General features: G+C 36.4%; 1 protein-coding gene and 1 long non-coding RNA gene across 6 annotated transcripts in view; one reads left to right on the top strand and one right to left on the bottom strand.

Moving 5' to 3' along the window:
• BIRC6 (baculoviral IAP repeat containing 6) overlaps positions 1 to 24887 on the bottom strand; it is a 176950-nt gene that overhangs the window by 39805 nt on the left and 112258 nt on the right. For all 5 annotated transcript variants that reach the window (XM_071429879.1, XM_071429861.1, XM_071429886.1 and 2 more), the window contains exons 61-65: positions 21492 to 21688; positions 19048 to 19348; positions 16180 to 16397; positions 13371 to 13535; positions 11257 to 11425 (exon numbers count right to left, since the gene is read on the bottom strand). In XM_071429879.1, the coding sequence (XP_071285980.1) occupies positions 11257 to 11425; positions 13371 to 13535; positions 16180 to 16397; positions 19048 to 19348; positions 21492 to 21688 (1050 nt within the window). The remainder of the gene's footprint in view (positions 1 to 11256; positions 11426 to 13370; positions 13536 to 16179; positions 16398 to 19047; positions 19349 to 21491; positions 21689 to 24887) is intronic.
• On the top strand, positions 747 to 5460 carry LOC139591335 (uncharacterized). Its single transcript, XR_011679614.1, has 2 exons — positions 747 to 2042; positions 3162 to 5460. It is a non-coding gene; the product is annotated as an uncharacterized lncRNA (long non-coding RNA).

The raw sequence follows: 24887 nt of genomic DNA, 5'->3' as shown, positions 1-24887 counted from the left end.
GCAAGACAACTGAAGATGAAGCAGTTTTCAGAAAAAGGGAAGAGCTTGAAAGGAAAGACCACATATAAATTTTAGAAAATATATATTTAGGGAAGCTATGGTGGAGAGATTTAACCCAATTAGTTTATTCTTCTAGAATCAAACAATTTTAGTGAGGCAACGTAACTTCTGGGATACAGGACAAACCACATAGAAGTACCATACAACTCACAGTACTTTAAATGTGGCATTACCATTAAAATAAGGCACATGCAAAATATGCAGTTTTGTTTGTTACTAAGAAAGTAACAAATGTACTTGGTAACAAATGTACTTTTCCAAAATGTACTCTGGAAAAATAATGAGAAAAAATGTAATGTAAATTAAGTTGAAAATGGAAGAGTTTAAAACAATGATTTTACTGTCTTCTGCTTTCTCTATAGATGATTTTTCAACACTGAATTTCAAACAATGCCTTGTAACTCCTAAAATATGCTGTTCTGGAAAATGATTAAGGTTTTCCAGTTACACTCCTATTGTTCAAACTCAATCTAATTAACTGCATTTTGATTTTTCAAAAACATACACAAAAGTACATTTTTGTACATTTGAATTCTGACTTGCTTGGCGTTGCAAGTATTTTTTACAAAACAAGTTTTCTGATATATTTAAAATACAGCTGCATTCACAGCAAGAAGCTATGCTACACCAATGAAAATACATTGCATTGGTAGCCTTCATAGATCAAAGTGACTGAATAAAATTATTTGAAATACAGCTCCTTCCAGAGGCTATTAAAATTGCATGGGTTGTTTTTTTCTTTTTTTTTTTCTTTGTCTGGAGAGACGGGGAGGAGAAGACTTCACAGAGTTCTCCCCCCTTTCCAATTGGGCAGGAAAAAATTGCCTCTCTGATTGAAACAGGAAAAAAATTCTGTTGATGCTTCCTAAGAAATCAGAACAGGATTATTTTTAAGTGTTTCCATTAATTACAGGTAACCCGCATTCTTTGAGTGGTGAAAAAAAGAGGAAAAGCATTTATTTCCCATAGAAACAATTGCCTGTCAAACAAAGCATAAAAAGACAAAAGGCAGAAACACTGTTTCAGCTTGAATGCCTTAATGTCACCATTTGTCATGCAGCACTTCCTCAGAAAAGCCCAAGCACAGTTAACTCTGCTCCTCTTTACACCGTGCACTTTCTCCGTGGGTACAGGATTAAAATGTGCCCGGCCTGCCGATGAAACAGCAGAGCCATCGCACATTGTTATGCAACTCACTGTCTGCAAGGGTGGCTCGTAGCTCCTTCTTTATTCAGCAAGTGCCAAGTGCATGTTTAATCAATGTCACAGCTCACCACAGTGTGCAACTAAAGCCACTGTCATTCCTCTCTTCAGATTTGCCTGGCTGAGTTATGCAATGCTCCGAAGAATACCTTGGAATTCTTTCCAGACGCTCTGAATGCAGGTGGGTGACAGCGTTCCAACTCCTGCCAGCAAAGCAGACCTCTTTTCATCCTTTTTCAGGCTGGACTAAAATCACACAGTGTGACTGCACGTAGTCCGCTGCATTTGGAATTACAGCATGTCAACGTGAGAAAGCCTCTTCAGACGGCTGCCACAAAGAGTAAATCAAAGGCTGGATGTTTCTGAAGTCTTAATAAATAACTAAGTATAACTGAATAAAACCAGGAGCTGTTCGTATTTTTTTTTTAAGACAAAACAGAACAGCATGCGTTTTGTTGCTCTGCATCAGCTGAGGAAAAAAAGCCTCAATTTTAACGAGAATTAGTCAACAGTGAGGATCATTATGAGAAAGAGCTTTACTGTTTTTTCGACTACACTTGCTTTAGTGGATTACTGAGAAAAAACACCAGTCATTTGGAAGATTCTGCAACATTATTATCTTCACTGATAAACTTCTTCATCAAGAAACTGTACGTGCTCCTGTCTGGTCTGTCTGAGAAAGGAGAGCAGCCCCTTCATGAAGATAAAAGCCTGGCTTGCCACTGAATCGACAAGTAAGAAGCATGTCTGATGACATTCTATTCCTGATGCAATGTAGGGTAAGAAATACCTTTCTTTTTAACCTTTCTGTAAGATATGTTCTGAGCTGATAACATTAATTAGACTCACAGCAGAAATACCTTAATCTCCAATCATTAGAGCCATTTGCCAGGAGAGAAAGATGCTATTGCACTATAAAATGATTGTATATCTTCAATAAATTGGAGTGATCTGAACTAGTAGAAATCCCCATCAAATTTCTGATCAATAAAGCTAAAACAGCAAAGCAGATTACATACAAGATGAACATCCCAGTCACCAATGAACATAATTTTACAGGGAACATGTTTCTAGAAGATATTTGACTGCAAATTAGGAGTACGAGTGCAGCTAAGTAATAAAAATGACCTGTCAACCTCACTTCTGCAAATAAAAAAATCTAACAAATCATACATGCATCTGTAAATGTCTACTTGAATTCTTACACTGCATAGAATGTTGCTACTATAAAGTACTACCATGCTGTGGCATACTGCAATCATCAGCATACATAACAACCACCTTTCTATTTCAAAAGACAGACATTTTCTGATAAATGTTTACTGTTGCATGGATGCCCAAAAGCTGATCTGTTAAACATGAAAAAGGATAAGATCTCACTTGCAATTGCCTGCTTGGGGCTCACTGGTGAAAAGCAACTGTGATACTGTATTAAGGAGGCATATTTTCCATGTTTGAAAATAGCAGGCATGAATATTTTCAACTGGTATTTTTACATGGCAGTTAAATATTTAAGAGAAGCTAAAATTGCATATAACCTCCCCAGGCATTTCAGAGGATTTGACAATGCTCACATACCTGCTTTCACCGGTACCATCTTTTATAAACAAATAAGCTGGCTTAAGATAAATTTTACATGTCTTTTATATTAAGGCATACTAACTGGCTTGAAGCACCAAGCTATTCTTCATTCCTATCAAATCTATACCTACAGAACATTTATTTTTAACAGACATGTTCATACAGAAAGAAAACAAAAGACAAATACAATAAACACATACAAACTCAATAAACACAGCATTAAGAAATGCTGTATGAAGAACTACAGAATTGTTTTTAAAAAGATCAAATCTTGCATGTTTGCAGATCAGATTTACCATTTGCTTTCTTTTTTCTAGCTAGCTGCCAGAATACTGGTGAAGGTATTTGCAGGAAAAATGGGGACCTCTGCCATCACAACACTAGAAGATGTAAAAAGGCAAGAGGAGAAAGAGGAAAAAGAAGAATCTATTTTAGCACTGCTTGGGATTATTGGAACTGTGCTCAATTTATTTGTTATTGTTTTTGTGTACATCTACACTACACTTTGATGACATTTTTGAAAATCAATTGCACAGCACAAAGTGCAAAGACCTGCAATGGTAAGGATGATTTCTAAATTTAAAGCAAAAAACCCCACTACTCTCTGAAAAGAGCAACAAAAACATTCCAGAGTGAAGTGTCTGGCTAAGGGTGCTGCATCAATGACTGCAAAGTGTACCTATGAGCCCAGCTAGGGTGCTAAATTACGTAAATGGAGGCAGACCAAATATAACATTTCGATGGTAACAGATGAAATCTGAACAGCAGGATCAGAGATGGCACTGTTTTATTGCCAGCAAACATGCAAGACAGAAACGTAGCCAAACACTGAAAATAACCAGAACATAGAAAGAGATAAACTAAATCTATGAGCAACTATAAGCAAGTCCCATGCTTTCTATGGTTTTGTGCAGTATGTCTCTTCATAGCTGAGACCAGAAAACAGGCAAAAGGGTTTTTTATTTTTAGGCCACTGTAATTTAGGCTTATGACTCACACTAATGTATAGTAAGTGTGGAAACAGGAATGCTGTTATACTAGAAGTTGTAATATCATAAATAAAATTTTAACTATTGACTATATTCTGCAGCATTTTTGTTAGTCTTGTGGAAAGCTGAAAAAGATTAGATTTTTCTTGCCTTTACTAAATCTGTATTTGAAATCATCATGCTATACTGATAATGTGCTTTTCTAATTAAAAATACTTTAAAGTGGTGTGAAAAAAAGAGTAATTTTAGTACTTCTTTTAAGACATATTAATAATTCCAATGACACACTAATGCATATTCTCCAAATGAAAAAAATCTTAAATTACATTTTCTATAGCATCATTTTTAGAATGTGTTTAAAAGAAGTCAAATACAATTCTCATGTTTTCACCCTGATGCTTATTTTCAAGTAAAACATATCATGCAAGGATTCACAGTGTGGCATGGAAAACAGGTTTAATTAACCTCTGTCCAGAGGACTGTACTCTCTCCTTCTGGACCAAGTTCTGAAGAAATTTTCCCTTTTTGCATTGTCTGTGATTGAGGCCCAGAATTGCAACTCTTAAGCATACTTCACAGAACATACCATTTGGCTACTGAAATTAGTAGAATGTGGAATTAGAAACTAATTCCACATATTCAATTAAAGCTACATATGCCTTTAAACTAGATCCAGAGCTGCAGACAGTCTCAGACCACAGAAGTTTTTGTATACATGAATGTATCTCACATGTACCTTATAATGAAAATTACTTTTGAGAGCTTAGGATTAAAAAGTCATTAAACAAATAACATGAAAAAAGTAAAAAGAAACTGATTTTAATAAATACTTTTCTTACTATTACCTGTGCCACAGAGGAACAACAGAGCAGCTGCATTTCTGAATATCAGCTCAATTTTTTCTAGGCTACAAAACTACATCCAGTCCCTCCATAAAATGACATGTGAAGAAATACATCTCTTATATAGGTGATAGCTTGTTAGTGTATAGAATTTGGTAACTGCTAAACCAACTGAGCCTTTGGAAGGAACTTTGAAACCAGTACATGCACAGAATAAGGTCAGGGACCTAGAAGAGAATGAATTTGGCAACGATATTTCAGTCAGTTGCACACTGTAACACTGACTTATGGACAAATGAGGTGGAAGATGGTATATTCTGGTTTTGCAACTCTGAGTCAATACTTGCTCAACTAGAAGAAATGATAAACAGGGCTGAGGCTGCACTGGAAGGAAGCACATGCAGACAAGAAAATTTATTCACCACCCACAGTCTTCAGCAAGTCTCTATGAAATGTATACTTATTTTCAGTATATGAAACACCAAAGCATTCTGTCAAACTAAGCTACATTCTAGAGGAATTATGCAGGTTACTAATGTTTATTTAAGACTACAGAACAGATATTACCATTATTATTTTTTCAATGTACTTCTTATATCTACATACTTATGGATATTATTGCATTTAATCTCATAATACCAGGATATTTGAGATGGATCTCTGAAATATTACAGGAACCTGAACAGTGAAATTCAGGTAGAAATTACTGCTGTTTATTTTGATCCCTGAAGTTATTTAAAACTTGTCAATTCTGTGAAATAAATAAACAGTTTTATTTCGTATCATCTCAGTGCTTAGCTCTCTTCTCGAAATCGTGATTCAACTAGTACAACAGCATTACATTGAAATACTGCACCTTTTTTTTTGTAAGCTCTTCAACCGCAAAACAGACAAAAACCAATCCCAAAATGATAACCAAATGTGGCAAAGGGTCAGTATGATTTCTTTTACCAGTGAATGAGCTCATTAACATTAATGAAGGCTAGGAGAATTTTTAATTTCAGTAATTACATGCTGTCTATCTAAACTGCCACTGTACTTCTGATTTCATTTATAGCAAAGGCTTTGGTCCTTAGAGGGAAGTCACAGGGTAACATCATCATTAGATTGCCTCAGCAAACAAGTTACATTTTGTTTTAAAACAGCAATCTGATGTCCTTTCTTAACAGGTAATACCTGCAGGCTATATCATGTGGACCTAAGTCTAACTTTAGTTAAACAAGCTCTAATAAACAGCTTTGGTACTTATACATTTAATCCAATATATGCTTAAAAATTTCACCAACAAAAAAATATCTTAATAGCAACTACCTCTCCTTATACACAGCAAAAAGTCAACAGTCTAGGGAAAAGCAGAGTTGCATGATGATTCAACATTTACACTGCAGCAGTACCGTCACACCTTCAGTGATGGATGAATAAGGAGCTCAGTGTACCTGCCTCAGAGTACCCAACATACTCAGTTCAGTGGGACTGGATAACTCGACAGAAAGTAAAATAACACCATGCAATGCCTTGAGAATAAGTGTGATTGCTAGAAAAGAAATACTCAATCTTCAGCAGACCAACTAGCGGCGTTCATGGTCTGCGGCCTCAACAGTATGACTTCAATGACTCAACTAAGAAAGGTACATCAAAAGAGGCAGAAAAAAGAATGCAGCACATTCACATTCAACAGATCTGTCCACAGTACTGATTAGACACAGTTCACATTGAGGTATATGGCAGCAGGATAAAGCAGCACAACATTAATGAATCCACAAGTCCATGATGTGGTAGTATTTGGTAAACTATGAAAAGTGCATAAAAAGCAAATACTGGACTCTCATCAAGTGGAACATTTTGGTCAGTAAAGACAATCCTTTTAGCAAAGCCGTCCCACAGAAATGCATCATCTCTTTTCAGCAGCCAAACCTATGGAAAACTAAGCTCATATAACACTACAGGCTATGATGACCACATCACACGGCATTTTGTCCACCAAAGAAGGAAAAGGTGCCTAAGAAAGGAGCATGCAAGCAAACCCCAGCTAAAACTACAGTATCATCTGTTTCCTGTAAGCCTGGAAATTCAAACAAGGAGAGTTCATACAGAATTCTGCAACTTGCTATGAGGTCTGTTTTCCAAGGCAAAGGTGATAACAAACCTCTCCTGATATTTGGGCTTTAAACAAGTCTAAGTCATCTCAGGCTTTGCTAGTCTAAGGACATTACCATTAAGAGACTAGCTAATATTGTGGTATAGACAAATCCCAACTTCACTTGCCTTCTTACTGTTCAAGCCTATTAAAAAATAGACAGTCCTTGCCCTGTTCTAAAAGTCACTTGATTTTCCTTCTGTTTTCATAATTCCTTTGCACTGTCTAGTCTCTGTAAATCTTGTTAGCTACAAAGACTGTTATAAAAACTGCTTTTTTCTCCCCCACTTGCAAATACTATCTTGTATTAGTTTCCATAAACCTACCAGTCAAATAACTCTTATATTAGCAAAATCTAGACCTCCAAGACCGTCACGTATGGTCACACATTTGCTGGGAACCACCTGTTGTAAAGTGCAAATTTTATTGCTGCGCATTTTGTTCAAGAAGAGAAGTGCTGACATATTTGAAGGAGTCCCTAAAATCTTTCAAATTAAACTTGCTGTATACAAGACAATAGTGAAAAGGTTTTACATGATAGTTTTTAGTGTGAAATATGCCTATATGCATGATAATCAATACATGCTAGATGTTTCATGATACAGAAGTTAAAAACTACATCAATTTCACAAGTGTAAATATGAGTTAAGTCATAGGAATAAACATAGGTATAATAAAAAAATCTCACATGTTGCAGAAATAAACCTCATTTACGGAATGAAAGATAATAAAAAACACAGTAACGCCATAACAAGACACGAAAAAACACCAAAAAAATTATCAAGAAATGGTGAGGATTACAGCAGCTATTGGCCCTTGTGATGAGAGCTATCTTGCATACTAAGGCAAGTTCTTCAAGGACAGATAAACCTTCCTTCTCTACAAGAAACAAGCAATTATAGAAATCAATTAAAATGGTCATAATTTCCAAGGACTTCCACAATCACCTCACTTTGATGCAGATGAAGCTGCAGAACATATCAGAGCAATCTGGTTTGTACTAATCTGGTTCAAGGTGAGGTTTCTAAAAGATTAAATGTTATGTGAGCACTGCTTGCCTGATCAATATTCCTTTTATCTAGGACTATATAGATAACAATCTAGTCCATGTATGTTTTGGGCAAATTAAGCAGGATGCCAAAATAAACTTAAGCAACAAAAATCCTAGATAGATTTACAACTGTGACACAGGCCAATCTGCTGAAAGAGCTTTGCAAGATGGATGTGTCAGACCTGTAGCTAACTGAACATGTGTAAAAAAATACAAAATTCACATAAATACCAGAATACTTATTGTCTTATATTACCACAGAGTTAACAGCCTACTGTGCAATCAAAGACAAAAGCATGCCTGCAGATTCATTGCACATATTTTCATATCAAAATTTCCCCCCTACCCCTTAATTTTATGCGTATGGTAGGTACGTATTGATATGTGAAGATCACTATCATTCCAATAATTACAACAAAACCTAAAATCTAGCAGAATACCTTCAGCATAAGGGTAACCTTCATCTGGTCCCACCAGTACCCACTCAAATCTGAGCAAGTTACAGGGTTGCTGAAAATCACTGATTTCTGTCATCACTGTGCTGGGCACAGCTTGTTCCTGCTCAAGTGCCAGAATCCAGGAACATTCTGTTAGCATTCTATATGCAATGCCCTAATTCCTCAGACCAGCATGTTACAGGAAGAATGCAGTTACCTGCTTATTCCACACAGAAGTATACTTTGACAGCAGAAGTGGCACCAGTCTGAAAATCAGAATTCCATATACATGTGCATTACAACCAATGCTGTTCCCTTTCCAACTCTCCCTAGACTCCTGTTCAGCCTTGCTAGAGAAGACACAGGTATTCAAGATAAGTTTGAAATTAGATAAAGCTGTATCAGGAAAGACTCAAATCTGTTCTACTAAATTGCATTGGTCTTCAAGACTCTAAAAAAGAAAATCAAAATAGTAGTAATAAGAAAAAAGTCATCTCCTTATTTGAAATGTTTGAACCATAAATGCATTAAGGGAATTTTTCAGTCCCACAAGCATTGTACCAGAACCTAACACAGCTTCAGAGCTTCTCAACCTGCTTCTCTTGTGTCAGCTATGTCTGCTGACACTCAGTGTCGGTAACACTGAGAGCCCCAGCATCACGTGCAACTTGCACTCATTAATCTGAAAATTATCTGTCTGCCTTTCAACTCAACAGTAATTACTGCACTGGAATTATGCCTTGTTATCACTAAGACAAACTGTTTTCAGGGGTTCCTTCCCAACTAAATGCATCTGGCTCAAATATTGACAAAGAGAAGACATTCTTTCCAGAAGTCATCCTTTTTGCACATTTCCCTTTCATACTGCTATCCTATTGTGCTTCCAAAGAGGAGCCTGACTGTTGCAAGGCTGCAAAGTTATTATTTTTAAATCCAGGAGAGCATTGTTAATTATAGTGTTTTATAGATGTTTGAACAAATACAGCAGGAAACATTCATATTGCTTTGATCAATCAAAGGATAACAACCCTTAGATTTTACAATTCTAAACTTCAATAGAAATAACGCCATTCTTTGTGAACTTGTAAACGGAAGGGCAGTTTTCATTTTTTGCTCTGAAAAGCAAGGTTTTGCTTTAATACAATTTAATTGCTACATAGCTCACTCTTTCCTAATTGTTAATGCATAGGCATTTCAACACCTGCCAACCACAAACAACAGTAGTTCAGCAGTGTTTGTCTTTCACCTAAAACGAACATGTTTCACCAAAACTTTGCCTCTATGTATGATGAGAAAACAAATGGTTCCTGAAAGCCAAACTAGTCTGAACTTCTCGCCGCCAGCCACATATCTATTCTATCAGTATCTGACTGTTCTCTCTCTGTTAAAGGTGACTTACACAGACAGACACATTCTTCTATTGAAAACAGGAAATAGCAATTTCAGCAGCTGTGATTCATCTGTAACTCAGGATCAGCTGCTTCATCCTTTAGATAACATGGCATTTTTGCTAGGCCTTTCAATGACTCTTCCTTTTCCTCAACAAAGAAGAATTTATGAGTATCTGTTAGAAAGATTACTTTATTCTCTTACTTTATAATTTCCTTGATTGTTTTACATTGTATTTTCAACTGCAATAACAAGCTTGGTCTATCATTAGTTCATTTTCCTCACTGGAGTATGTGCCAAACAGAACCAACAAATTCACTGCAAAATTAGGGTGAGGTGTCAATCTGCAGACTAGCAAGTGAAAGATCTTCATATTTTTATTTTTACTATAAGACCCCAGCAGACTTTTTGAACTAGTTCCATTCCATCACACAAGATTATGCAATGCTCTACTTAGTACAAATTAAAAGAGCCAAATTCTTGTTTTAGTTTTAAATAGCTTTGCAAATACTTAAGAGATAATTTCTCTTTTACCTGTAACATAACATGTACGCTGCAATTCAAGGAGCTATAACATTGTTCCATGAATTCACATGACCACACCCTCCAACTGGCATCCCAAAGAACTGCAGTAATGTGACAAAGACATTAATCAGTTGCTCCAAAAATAGGGCAGGCAAAATAAGCTCCAAAACCAAATTACTCACATTTGCAACAACTCCTCCAGATACTTAAGGATTAAATCCATCTTTATAAAAAAAGTAACTTAATAAAATCCAACCTAAGGCTCATCTCCATACTAAAGCATGTCATCTAGTGAGACTGCACATAAATCACAAACCCAGTCTGCTGATTTTGTCATTAGTTCTGCACAGGCATTTGCTTAATTCATACTGCTTCACACCACCTTGTAAAACTGAAATGGTTTCCCCAGTCAGGTACAACACACCAGATGAAAACTCTCAGAGCATCTTGGTTTTAAAATTATAAGCAGAAATTTGATGAACTCGTAGAACTCATTTGCTTTTGCTTTAAAAAGCTCAAAAATTTAATTGTTCCCATATATTTGAAATATTTTACACTTCTGATAAGAGGCTTATTTTTGTACTTCCTAAATGAAGGAAAAAAGCTTTGATTGAAGTAAAATTGCCCTATGTGCAACATTTACCAAATTCAGGTATGCATTTCCTCAATTTTCTTTAAAATTGACATTTTTCTTCACACGACATTTCATGGTCTTGTATAAAGTACTCCTTTCCACTGTGTATCTTTTGTAGAAGAACTAACATGCAAACTTTTCAGAAGAAAACACAATTTTCCTGATAGTTTCAACAGCTAAAGAACTGAACTTCTAATTTAAAGAGATATTGCAACAAATGTGAGCATTTCAACAAGATTCTGTCTGATGATTCTGTTTTATTTTGTCTTCTAAGGCTCAAGTGAATGTTCCATTAGTAAAATTCTGAACTGGCGAGCATACTGAAACAAGAACCCCCTGTTGTTTCTCAAAAGCTGATTAGACAGAAGTAAGGCAGCTTGGATTTGGAAGGAGGCAGGGACAGGTTACCTGAGTCGTTGCGGAGGTACGATGACATGGCTGGGATGAGGCAGGACTGACTGAGCAGCTCCAGGAGGATGGATGGAAGAGCGCTGCTGTTTTGGCCTCTACCCTCATGGCTCGTTTGAGTCTCTTCATTTGATGTACTCCCTGCAGGATTTATGTAACTGGCAAGAACCTGAAATACACCAAAGTATTTAATCAAAACTGATTTATTTCAGTCAAAAGAACTTTGACTTTCCTTAAGACACATGCCCTAACACTTCACTAACTGTTTTGCAAATTCAGTTCTGGTATTTATTTCAGCAGGCCCAGAAAGATTTCAGAAGAATTTCTAAACAGTTTTTAGATTATTCAAATTTTGGCTAATGATAAAATTAAGTAACTGTTATAATTCTGAATTATTTTAGGAGATCAACTAATATGAATTTTGACAAACTTACTGGAGTTGCTCAAAGCAAGAGTTTGCCAGCTCAGACCACTGAGACCTGCAGCTGACCAGTCCCTTTCACTTTAGAACACTAAGTACACCAAATAGCAGTAGGACTTTTCTGTTTTTCACCTGCAAATGCTTCAGGTATTTTTGTAACTTCCTTTGGGATGGGACTTCGGGGTTTACAGGTGGAACAGTAAGTTATGGTGAGCACAACAGTTACCTGGAGGAACAACTACTCATGAGCACAGCTCTTATCTGAGTAAACAAAGAGCAGCTCTTATCTGAGTAAACAAAGAGCCTTCCCCTTGCCAAGGGGAAGGCACCTCTTGACTGCACACCTGCCTGTCCCAAGGGTAGCTGTGGCTGAGTTCACAGGCCCTTACTGGGTGTTGTAGATTTAAGTGTTTCCATGGCTCTGATTGGTGCAGCTGTACTCTCAAATTAAGTAACTTTGAGGCTTGATAGGCTGTATAGCTTGAAGTCCCAGGGACTCTATTCACCTTTTCAGCCTCTTTTCTTTCATTCACCCTCTTTGTTTTAACCCCCTTACCTATGGTATTTTGCTGCAGCATCTTATTATCACTCTGTACAGAATTTCTCTAAACCTTTCTAGAGCAGGGACTAAGGAAAGTCTGCCGTACAACTGACTGACATGTTCAGCAAAATGCTACTTCCTTCAACTGCTGAGTGCCCTCAGCAAATGCCTCCTTACTTCATGACTTATCACATTGATTATATTCTGCCAGGGAGAGGTTTCACTGAGTACTGCCTGGAAGCTTTGCTGAGAGCAATTTAGGCAATTTTCCTCTTTCTTGCATAGAAAAATGTTTTCAGATTTTACTTGTATTTTACAAGGGATATGATGATTGTGCCATGTAATCTATAGTGTCTAAAATAACTGATCATCAAAATGGTATCTTCATCAGGGTGTGGGCATTTGCAAAGTTTCATCTCCTTTGTGCTCTAACCCCAGCAGGTTAGCTAATGCTTTTCAACTGAATTAAACTTTTGATGACTAGATACAATCTCATATTCCCTACATTGATCCAAGATAACAGGGATTGGTTGGATTTCATAATGGACTGAAAAGCCTGATTATGCACGATCTTCCTCTCCTTAGGTATTAGAAGACATCAGAATTTTACTAAGATCTAGATGTTTATTGAAGAACTACTTTTGTCATGTAATTGACATACTCAAGATTTTCTAATGTGTATGAGTGAGATTTTGTAATATTGGCATAACACATTCATGGACACCAATATCAACTATAAGCACTTCCTTAAAGTAGAGTGAAAAGTACACAAGAAATCATATAGGTAACACTGTTTGGCACACAAAACAAAATGCCTACTGCCATATCCTTCTTCAATGGACAGTCTTTAGTTTTGACTGTGTGCAGTGCTCTGGACAGAGGTGTGTGACAGCTCAAGATAAAAGCACTGGAACACCTCCTCACCCACTTTCTCTTCAGAACTCATACCCAGGTCTTCTATGCAGCAGCCTAGTGATACCTGAAAACAGCCTTGCTCAAAATATGAACTATATAATTTTCCAATAAGACAGTTGTTTGCAAGTAATTTTTGCCCAAAATATTGTAATTACTCTACTGTGTGACTGAAAAAACTCCAGTTTTATTATCCATGCTTTAAGTGCCTCTCATTAATCATAATTTAGAATTACACACCTGTAGAAGGCAGGTCACATGCTCTTCCTCTAGTCTTTGCTTAGTCAAGGCTTGTTCAACATCCCATCCTGAAGCTGTAGAGCCTGTTCCAAATCCTGTACCCTTAGCCCAGTACAACTGCTGCTCTTCTGTTGATGCAGTATTGTGTGTACTTGACACCTGTGGCTAAAGTTAAAAAAAAATCACAATTATTTAATGATTTAATCTTAGTTGCACTATCTTTAAAAAGTCTTTGTTATGCAAAAGAATGTAATCCCAGTTTATTAACTTTCTAAAGATATCTTCAGGATCCAGTGAAAATCAAAGCTTTCCATTGGAAAGACTGCCACATATATGGAGTTCTGGTCAAGGTCAGCAGTAGACTGTTGAAAGTAGTTCTTCCATTTGACCAGTACTGTAAGCCCTTTATTATTCTCTTTTAAGATACTATCACTGCTTAAATGATGAGAAGTATTAGAATGCTACTTAATCAATATCATTTTAAACATCACAGCTCTGTAATTATTGCTGTTTAGAACCTAATCAAGTCTAATAACACAATGAGATGAAAGGGATGGGAGTGGAAATGTTATCAAGAGAACTGAAATGTTAAGATGCTCAAGTATTTACTGATTTTGAATAAATGCTCCAAAACAAAAGGAGTAAGTTACACATATAGCTCTGACACATGATCTCCGTGACACTAAAATACGAATTACGTCCTCCCTAAGTAAGAGCAAGGAAGTCAGTCTTCCTTAAAATTTTCTAAGAGCACATTTTTCCAACAGTGCTTGGTAACAGCTAAAACACCTTTGACCAACGGTCTGCCTCAGTGATTTTAGTAACACAACTCCAATATTACAATGCTTAGCCCTCATGAAGTAGTGTGGAAGTATTTACATTAATTTTTGAATTTTAGCAGGTCATTGGTGAAAAGGACGCAGAAAAAACTCTGATAAGCATTTTTTAACTGATGTTTTCCTATTTGCATATTTAGCATCCTAAACAAGTGACTTGCTACTTTCATTACTTGGTCACAATTAGCTGGAAACCACATCATGCAGTATTTGTTTTATGGCTCCAAAAAGTTTCATTTTTGGTTCTTCAGTGACTTTATTAAAGATTGTGTATGAAAGAAAAGAAATGATATATGAACAGACTGCAATGGTAAAAGAAATTATCACCTGTGAAGTATCATACTGACAGTAGTCTTGGATAATCTTTTACACTGGGAATGCAATGTGTCTTGGTGATGAAACAGCTGTGTGGTTATTTTCGCATAGACATTACTCATGAACATGTTGTGCCTTTAACACTCGAGAGGACTGTCATGAGCACTGAATTAAAGCACTTAAGGGAGAGTCTGGCCCCAGAAATACAAGCCTCAGTGCAGGCCTGATGGATCCCTAGTTTCAAGTTACCATCTATCACTTGATAGATATGAATTATGAGAAAGCAAGCTATTTAAAGGGTCATGGTAGCACTGAAGCAGAAGTAAGAATTAATGGTTGCCCTATCCCTCCAAACATGCAAAAATGCTAAGGTGTTAATGTGTCAGGAGCCTGATACCCCATTAGAAGTAGAATCTCTCAGCTTCCCCTTGAATTTGATTAGCCATTAAGGTGAATTATTCTCAGGCACAACTTCATCTCTTGCTTGCTCAACCCTTCATCAGTATCAGAGCTGCTAAAATATGGACAGCCCTATATTTTGCAAGTACTAATCCATATTCAGCCACCAGGAACTGTTTCATGCAAGCCTCTACCAAAACAATGCTAAAGAGGGCAAGTCATGAATGTGGTTTTTTTTTAATACTTTTACAGACAATTGGTACATTATGTAGAAATGGTAACTTACAGTCCTAAAAAGAAAATCAGAATATACATATTCTGAATAGATGGTGGTATAACATGGGAAATGCCTTGAAAAAGTCAAATTCTCAATATTAATTTGGGATCTTGAATATGATGGAAATTTTTTGTGTTTGGATCTCATTTAAATATCAGTACGAAGATTGTAACAAAAATCACTGCATTAATTCATTAATTTTCACAACTCATTTATATTTGTGAAGCATTTGAGAGGAAATAATTTGTAACCAGGAGTTTAGATGATTGTGGTGGTGTTCACAGGGGTCCTAGGACAAGGGAAGAGATGAGAATCTTGACTCCATGTTTCAGAAGGCTGATTTATTATTTTATGACAATATATATTATATTAAACCTATACTAAAAGAATAGAAGAAAGGATTTCATCAGAAGGCTTGAACGGAAAGGAATGGAAATAAAATCTTGTGACTGACCAGGTAGTCCGAGACAGCTAGACTGTGACTGGCCGTTAATTAAAAACAACCACATGAGACCAATAAAAGATGCACCTGTTGCATTCCACAGCAGCAGATAATTAGTGCTTACATTTTGTTCCTGAGGCCTCTCAGCTTCTCAGGAGAAAATATCCTAGCAAAAGGATTTTTCATAAAATGTGTCTGTGACAAGATGATGAATGCTAAACAAGGTAATGAGGTCATACTATCTAATCGGTATTAAGGAACCACCATTCATTGACCATTATGCCTTTCCTGCCCTGAAAAAGAAGGTTCTGTGAAAGAAACTGATTACACCTTAATGCCTCAAGACAAGCCTTCTTTCTCTACTTTTATGATTACTATGTTTGTTTGCAACATGCAGGGACAATTACCTAATCAAGTACTTCACAATTATTTTTAAAGTCTGCAAAAACAAGGCTACAATGAAAGCGACGAGATGATTTTCTTTTTTTAATTAAAACTCTTAGTACTTCTGGCTGCTACCTGCTGTGCTGGTAAGCTTACCTCTGCCTGGTTGGGACTTGAGTTGGGCACTCGTGGTGCATGGTGGCTCAGGGCAGAGAGACAAGCCAGGATGAGATGGATGGCGCCGATCTCCAGCGCCATCCTCCTGAGCAGCACTCCGTCATCAGTGGTCAGCGGGGTGCTGCTGAACAGAGTGCGCAACACGTGGAACGGCAGCGTCGGGAGCACGTTTGCTGAAGGAGACTGCAGGATATGACCTAGGTTGGAGAAGGAAAACATCAAACCCACATTTTCTTTCAATAGTTCAATATAGCCTATTAATCTCTGCAATAGTTTATGAACATACAGAAATCCACTAAGGACTTAAGCATTCACATACAGTAAATATCCATTACTATGTTTTTCTTCCAAGAAAAAATTCATTATAAGGAGAGTGTAGAAGAAAGAATGTTTCGTTATTTTATTCATAGATTTGGTAAAGAATCAAATTTTAAAAATTTGATTTGCCATTTCCAGGGAGAAAACTGGTTTGGGCTAATTTTTTAAAATACATATATATTTTTAATACTAGCAAATACAGCAAGATAAAGAATGCATGTGATCAGCTAATAGCAGCCCAGCTGACAAGCAGCAGTAGTTTATTACATGTAGGATTCTCTTCTGTATTCACGTGCCCAAAGTATGAATTAATGCACTGACACAAACCAAGTTTCTACTGAAGTTGAACCCAAGGTGAAATACTAACATAATTCAAATTAGATGAGTTGCATGTATGAATTTTGTGCTACAAGTCCTTAAAATTTTTAACCCCTTTGCATTATGAGCAAAAATTTTCTTTTAAAAGCCACATTTCAAATAATGGAGTGGCCTATTAATGCAACACACTGAGATATGGGAAACTGTCTCAATTTTTTCCTTGTATTTAACAATACATTTCACATTCCTTCCCCAGTGCTTATATAGAGACAAGTGACAACTGGAGATGCTTTGAACAGTGAAAATACTTTAAAATAGCCAACTCTGTCCAGAAGTTTGCTTTCTATTTTAAATACTTTATTTTCTCCCTCATTCTTAAGAGTTTATCAGCTATATCATCATCCAGAGATTTAAACAAATGTCCATATTTGTGTACATGTATCCACACACATACACATGTGTAAATTCACATCTATCTGATACTCTTTGCAAAGACAGTAACAAGAAGGAATCAAAAGTCGTCTGACCAGGATCTTCACAAATAAAATCAAAAACTTCTGGAAAATAAGCCTATCTGATAGAATTGCATAACTGCAGGCATAGCCAAATGAAAAGAGAAAATCGAAACATCTGCACATTGTTTATCTTTGAGACAACTACAATCTATAAGCCATAGATTTATAATTGCAGCTCTCCGTATTATGCAAGTAAGTAATGAGATTCTACATGTGTGATAAGCTGCATTTCAAACAAAAAATGAAGTTTATTAATAGTTTATACAGAAAACTCATGTGGATTACTGTGTACAACTGAACCCACATTTTGTAGAGTTGAATTCAGATGTTTGGCTAAGGGAAAAGAGAAATTGGCTGTTTAGTCCAGCTAAAACTAAGGCTACAAGGGAATGCAATTCCTGTCAACAAATGCACTGGAGAAAGAAGAGCTGCTGGCCACTAACTGCATACGAATAAACATAGGCAGAAAATTAAAGCAACCCCTACCCATGAAGAAAATTATGTTCTGGAATGGTATTCCAATAGCAGTAGTGGCTGCACACACACCCACACTATTACAAAAAAAAGAAAGCAACCCAAATTCTAAATGTCTCTCTGTTAAAAAAAAGAAAAGATATCAAAACTGCCTGCAGTAGTAAGGGACTGGACTACTCTAGAAACTGCATACAGTTCTTCGGTTATTTACCACTCAGATTAGGTGAGTGTAAACAGCTAGATTGAATTTTTATTGCCCAGTTTATTCTTGTCTACTGTCCTGCACCTAAATACTAGTGAAATAAGAAGGGAGAGCAAATGAGATGCTTGGTTTTCCAGCTGGTCTTACAAGGTCCATGTTGCACACCACTCTACCACCCTATTTAGATTGCTAAATAGAGACTAACTTCTGATGATTGCAGCCTAGAAAAACCAGCACTCTTCAAAGTCATAATCACAGAATCATGCAGGTTGGAAAAGACCCTTGAGATCATCAAGTTCAGCTGTAAACCTGACACTGCTCAAGTGCACCACTACACAACACCCAGTGAAAGCAAATGCCTTCAATGTATGAAAACATATTTCAGACACACTCTTGCAGTTTCTCATAACAGTAAGAAACACAAATATATTAGAACTACATGCAGAATTCCAGGCTCATTTGCAAAGACACTGACAACAAATTTTTCTCCTGGCTTGTCTGTTTATTCTTTGAAGAACATCCCATTTCTCCTCTGAACTCACACCATCAAGGCAGAGCTTCTGTTTAGGCAGTTTAATCACCAAAATCTTTCGATCTTACTCTCCTTTACTAAAACATTATTCAATGGTTTACTCTACATTTGTTGTAGCTTTGCTCTTATCCATATTATTCTACATTTGGTTGCGGAATTATAGGATGTTTGCACAATTAGTTGAGCATTTCCAGCTACTTTCTGTCTGAATGCAGTTAGCTTGACAATGTCATTGTAGGTTTTATCAGTGCTTATTTTACAATTTCATCTCATCTCTGACATGAGATGAGAACTCTTGAATATTGATGATTGTGATAAAATTTTGCCAGAGAGAGCTTATTAGAGACAACAGTTTATCAAAGATGCCTGCAACATGCTTCTGCACAAACCAATGCTAACTTCCTGATAAAAGAAATACAGTGCAAATAAATTTAAGTAAAATGATCTATCTGTGGTCTACAAAGAAAGGTAATAATTACAGCACATACTTCCTTCACCATCATCTGTAACTCCCAACACCAATCTCAACAGACACTGAGCATGTTTCCGTTCTTTTAGCAGCACCTCAGCATAGCCCGGGAGACGGAGAAATAAACCAAAGGCAGCCAGAGAATGTGCAGGTATGGGAGACATAGTCTGGACTGTTGACTTGATCGGTGGAGGCTCTGCAGCAATTGTTTCTGGTGCTTCATACACCAACTCCCCTGATTGTTCAATGGTAACCCATTCAAACTGATCACTGTCCTTCTGTTTTTCTTGTGTGGCTGACGTAACCACTGGAGTGCTCACCTTAACCAACAGAAACAACAAAGAAATTTAGCAGTCATTCAGTTAAACGCCTTAAACAAAAATTCTATTTTACAAAGGATCTAGAAGACATGCAATTTTAATGTAGGACACAAAAAAGAAGTCACATGAATTACTCCACCATTTGCAGATACAGGGACCATGCCAAATGGCCTGAAAGGGCATACTTGTTACATTTTCAATACAGTGCTACAAAGTTGTGCCTACACAAGCAAGCAAACATATTTTGGCAACCTAAAATCCTCAGTTAAAGTGTGCTGCTTAAACACAGAGGTGTAAGACACACAAATTACTCTGAGGTAAATACAAAGATTCATTTATGTACTATACTGTTAAATAAGAAACGGCCCTTTATTTTTAACATTAAACACTGTGACCATAAGTATTTAATTTTTAGTTACATATTGTAAAAAGAAGAAAAATTAATCATAATGCCTTCAAAAACAAAGAATAACTTCAGGTATCTTAGCAGTTTAGTAGCAACTTGTAGCAATGAGCCTTTTGTAGCAATGAGCCTTTTGAACTTGTGATTGATTTGGCAGGCTTTATTACTATTATACTCTAACAGAAGAGTCTGTTTTATGACCAGAGGACAGTGTAGTCAAGCATTATAATGGGAGTCAGAGTTTAAGGGGGTAGTAGCTGTACAGTGCCCCAAGACACAATCAAACAATTGAAATGAAATTATGACACTGAGGTCCCCTCTCATAATTAAATGTCTCAGAGGTTTCAAGCTTTCATGGTATTCAGATAAACTGATTTCATCATATTTAGAATTTTAGTACTTATTACCAGACTGATATAAACTGGGAAAGATGAATATGAAAAGCCTTTACAGAAATTATCCAGAATACCAAATTCCTAATTTAAAGTCAAAGCCATGTTTTACTGCATTTATTCCAATTATGTTCACATTTCTCCAGTGACTTGGAGAAATATAAAAGTAAAATTAAAGAATTAAGGGTCTGGAGAAATCATCAGTTTGCACTCTGAACAGTGAGTATCTATTTTTTTTTATGGTTTGCAGAATTCTTATTCAGTATTTGAATCTAAACATATATCTCAAGCTAAGAAATTGTGAAAAGACAGTAAGTTCCTAGGACTATAGAAAAAGAAGGAAAAAAGGAATGAAATTTCTCATGGTCATAACTTACTTTTCATGTCTTGCAGAATTCCACATATCCGTTTGCTTCAATACAGAGTACACATTATCCCTCTTGGAATTCATAACACAGTAACTGTTTATGTAAATACTTCTTCAACTTGCAATTTTTGAAATGCATTGGTACTAGACCTCTAAGGCCTTTGTAGAACTATTTACAAAGGATGCATATTAATTATCCAGTCTCACTACAGGGTTCCTATGGTTGCCATAATTTTACAGTCAAGATACTGAATAATGTACTCTCAATTCATATCCTTAGTATGATACCCTTAATTCATGATTAATTCAGTTTCAAAGGGAATAAATATTATTTCCTGTTAGTATCAGCCAAAAGCTTCAAAAATATTGTCAAAAAGAATCTGAATAATTCACATGTTATTTCTTCCCTTTTTAGCAGTGTGTATTTAAAACAGCAGCCAAAGGAGTAATTCCACACTAATGCCACTACTGACACTTTTGAAATGTCTATCAGTGCATCTAGAGGAATTATATATATATAAGTATACAAATAATATCTATTATTTCTTCATATTAATATAATTAAGATACTGTTATTTATAATAAGAAAATTACATAATCTTTGAGAACTGAATTTCACTTAACCATAAAAACATCTATGAGGGTACACTTGCACGAACAACTAAGTGATAAGCAAGTATGCCTTTATAGTACATCAGTAACTTTATTTTACTGCACCCTCCAAGGTATTTTAAACAAACAGAAAAAGCTTGCCTTGGTCCCAAAAAGACCACAGCTACTCAGGCAGTCTGTGACATGGACAGGGAAGCACACATACAGCTGGACAGGGCTGTGGAGTTATCCATTTGCCTCTTTTAAACTTCCCCAAATAACTGAGAAGTTAAACTGAACTATAGGGAAAGACAAGGAAAATACTGTCCTCAGACAAACAAACAAAATACTCTCAGCATATTTTCCGACACTTATTTTTTTTCTACTCACTTGTTGAATTACGTCAGGATAAAGCATAGGGAGTCTCTCTGCAATAAGAGCCAATCCACCCATGCCAGCAAAAACTTGCAGTGGAGACTGAATGGGACAAGTTTCAAGAAGTGATTCATCTAGAACTGCATCCATACACTCATCCCCAGGACTGATGGCTTCATCTTCAGGGCAAGGTCCCAGTAAATCTGCATGCTCTACAAAAACAAACAGAAAAGAAATTAATATATATCATCAACACTGTCTTTATTTCTTTGTCCTCATTTAAAAGTGGTTTGCAAAAGTACTGATTCCTTCTCAAGCAAAGACTGAGTCAAGAACCTGAAATGAATACAAGAATGACAAAAGAAAATAAATGTGTTAGTGGTACCTTCTCGGGTTTCTGTGGCTGAGATGACCCCCGAGGTATCAGAAAGTCTTTTTTCCCAGCCCTGCAACTGAAGAAGTAGTCAAGACTCGTCAGTTCTGCTTTTCAAGGTTGTTTATTTTTCCTTATCTATTACATTCTTTCTCTGACCTGCTGAGATCTGCCTGGCAGGTTGGTTTGTGGCACACTGACCGCCCTCAGGGCGGTGTTATCTTTTTATACTAAGAACTACGTGTACTTTATTTACAATAATTTTCCAATACCTATCACCTATGTTAGACAGTCTGTCTCTACTCTAAACCAATCCAGAAGTGTCACTATCACAGCAGAAGATGGAGGACAAGAAGAAGGAGAAGGAGGACAGGACACACCCAGATCCCTCCATCTTGCTTTTTGAACCCCCATTCTAAAACCCCAAAAGTCTGCTTTTTCACCCTGTGACAGATTAACTATCATTCTACTCAAACTCTTGTGGCTTTTAAACTTCACACAAAGTTGGTAATTTTTTCCATGGGCTAAAATCAAAGGCACAGGTGTTTTTGACTCTCTGAGCCTTGCCAGGGTCTTGAATCACCCAGGGCAGCCAGAGGAATGTCCTGGGTCCTGACAGTACCTTTTGCCAATGACAGCAGATCCATGTCAAACTCAGCATTATTTACACATGGCTACATGTTAATTATTAGAATTTAATGTTTTATCAGAATTTGATCTATGGCTTCAAGACTTTGCTAATTTTGGAGTTATGACACTTTTTAACACTCATCTAGAAGTAGGTTTGTTATTCTCCAATAAAGAGTTTATAGCTGAAGAAAGGAAAGATAACCTTAAATCTTAACCTGTTTTGCTTTTCACATCTCTTCTCTGTGAGGTGTCAAAATGACCCTCTGCAAAAGCCTTGAGATTTAATTCTATTCTTCCTCATGAAAAAAGATCATGATCTGGATTTCTAACTTTCTACTAACCTCCATCCTCCCAGTTTATGACTTAGCACCCTAATATCTTGTACAACAGACAAAAAAATGAACATTCTATGCACTTACACACAGAAGTATATACAGAATATACAAAACCCTACCACAATTCCTTATTGCCAAACATCAGCCCTCTTTGCTAATTGCCACAGGCAAACTTCGGTGAATATTCTGTATATTTAATCTAAAAATCTGTTTTGCAGATTATATTTTTAAGCAATGTAATGCAGGGGTCCTCCAAGTCTTCAGAGTACAGCCACATCAAAAGGCAGGAGAGACCAAGTGGTCTCAGTATCTCTTCACTGTGAACATTCTGACACTCATCATAATCCTCAGTTATACTCCAAATATATAGCACACATGCTATTTATTATATACTTGTAAAAACACAGAAGCACATTAATGAATAACTTGTGCAGCTACCAAAATAAATTTCTTATGAAAAAACTTTTAAACAGCAGACACTGTATCTTTTAACAGATACTTCATCTTTTAAAACTCTTCCTTTCTAATTTGAAAGGGAATAGCAAACAGCAGGTCTTTCCCCATCCTATTTCTCAACTTTAAAACATGCAAGAAGCACCGTGTTACAAGGACATCACTGATATACTGTGGGAGGATTACACTGCTTTGGAATAATATGATCAAAGTGTAAGATTTAATAAGCTTAAATCAGGGACATGTAGGAATATGTACATCAATTCATCCTACTTCAAAAGCAAAGACTATGAAAAGTCTGTCTGAAGAAGTCTTTCAGAGACAGACTAAGAAAAGGTCGCAGATACCTTTAAAGCAGGATAATCCTTGTAAGAAAATGTCCAATCGTAACACTTTCAGTACATACAGCTTTGATGTCTACTGTTCTAAAGGACAGGCAGAAACCTCTATGGAAATGCTCCTTTTCCCCACAGACAGTGGATGAGGGTGTCACAAACTTGCTGGTATCAGCAAGGAATCACCTTCCACCAGACATGTGGAGGATTCCACTTCACTAGGCTGAATGTGATTTGCAATTCAATTGCTTGCAGTGGCATGAATTGATCAGACTGCAAGAAATGTTAGATATCCTTCATAACGATGATTTTAAAAGAAAGATTTTGACCAAAAACCTCACCCCTCTGTTCTGCAGTGTAAAAAGCTGTAAGCCTTCCCAAAGGAAGACAACAAGAAAATATAAACACTGAGATATTGATAAAGCACTGAAAACTGCTTCTCTGCAAAAGACACTTGAAAAGTAAGTTCTCAGTGAGTAAAGCTAGAGGCAGATCCTTTCATTGTGAGTGCAAACACAGTAACTTCTTCATTATTCACTCAAGGAGTTACACTTAAGTATGCTTTTCAAGTCCTTGCTTTAGTTAATTTTCTTATAATCCAACTGAAATCATTTCACCTCCAGGAGCGTTTTCCAAGTTTTCAGTGAAGTCATGCACTTCACTGTGGAAAACTGCTGATCTCAAAAAAGGCATTGAAGCAGACAGAAAAAAGTGTTAATAAATGACACTCTTCCTCAACAGGAAATGTAGCACTAGAGACACCATGTGAACCTATAAAATCTATCCAGCAGGTAAAAAATCTATCCAGGTGTCAAAAACCCTGCAGTCTACTTTAAGTAGCAAGTAAAGGAGCACTGATATGTAAGAATAATTTCTCTAGATATTACACACTAGTGAAGAAAAAGCAGTAGCTCTGACCTTCATTATTGCTGAGTGGTGATTGTGAATATAACTAATATTTTGCTGTATATCACTGCAGATCAATGGATTTGTAATGACAAGCTCAAATTTAAACAAAAAAGTGCCCAATAACTTAATGTAAGTTCAGAGGACCTTTATGTCTTCACACAACTTTACTACTAAATTGAAACTTGTCTAATGATTTGAGTTTTAATCAAATAGTAAAATATTTACTGTATGTTTAGAATTCAAATAAAGAGCATAAGTAAACCAAAGTATTATTTGAAAAAGATCTATCTCTTAATAGTGTGAGAGATATGTATATCCAAACACTGCATAGTCATGAAAGGCTAATTTCAGACCAGATATCAAGAAAATTATAATT

This window comes from Agelaius tricolor, unplaced genomic scaffold (genome assembly GCF_023055355.1).
Source record: "Agelaius tricolor isolate 1412-34295 unplaced genomic scaffold, bAgeTri1.0.p SCAF_1, whole genome shotgun sequence".
NCBI lineage: Eukaryota > Metazoa > Chordata > Aves > Passeriformes > Icteridae > Agelaius > Agelaius tricolor.
The sequence above is the reverse complement of the archived record's forward strand: the minus strand, read 5'-3'. Positions and strand labels throughout refer to the sequence as shown.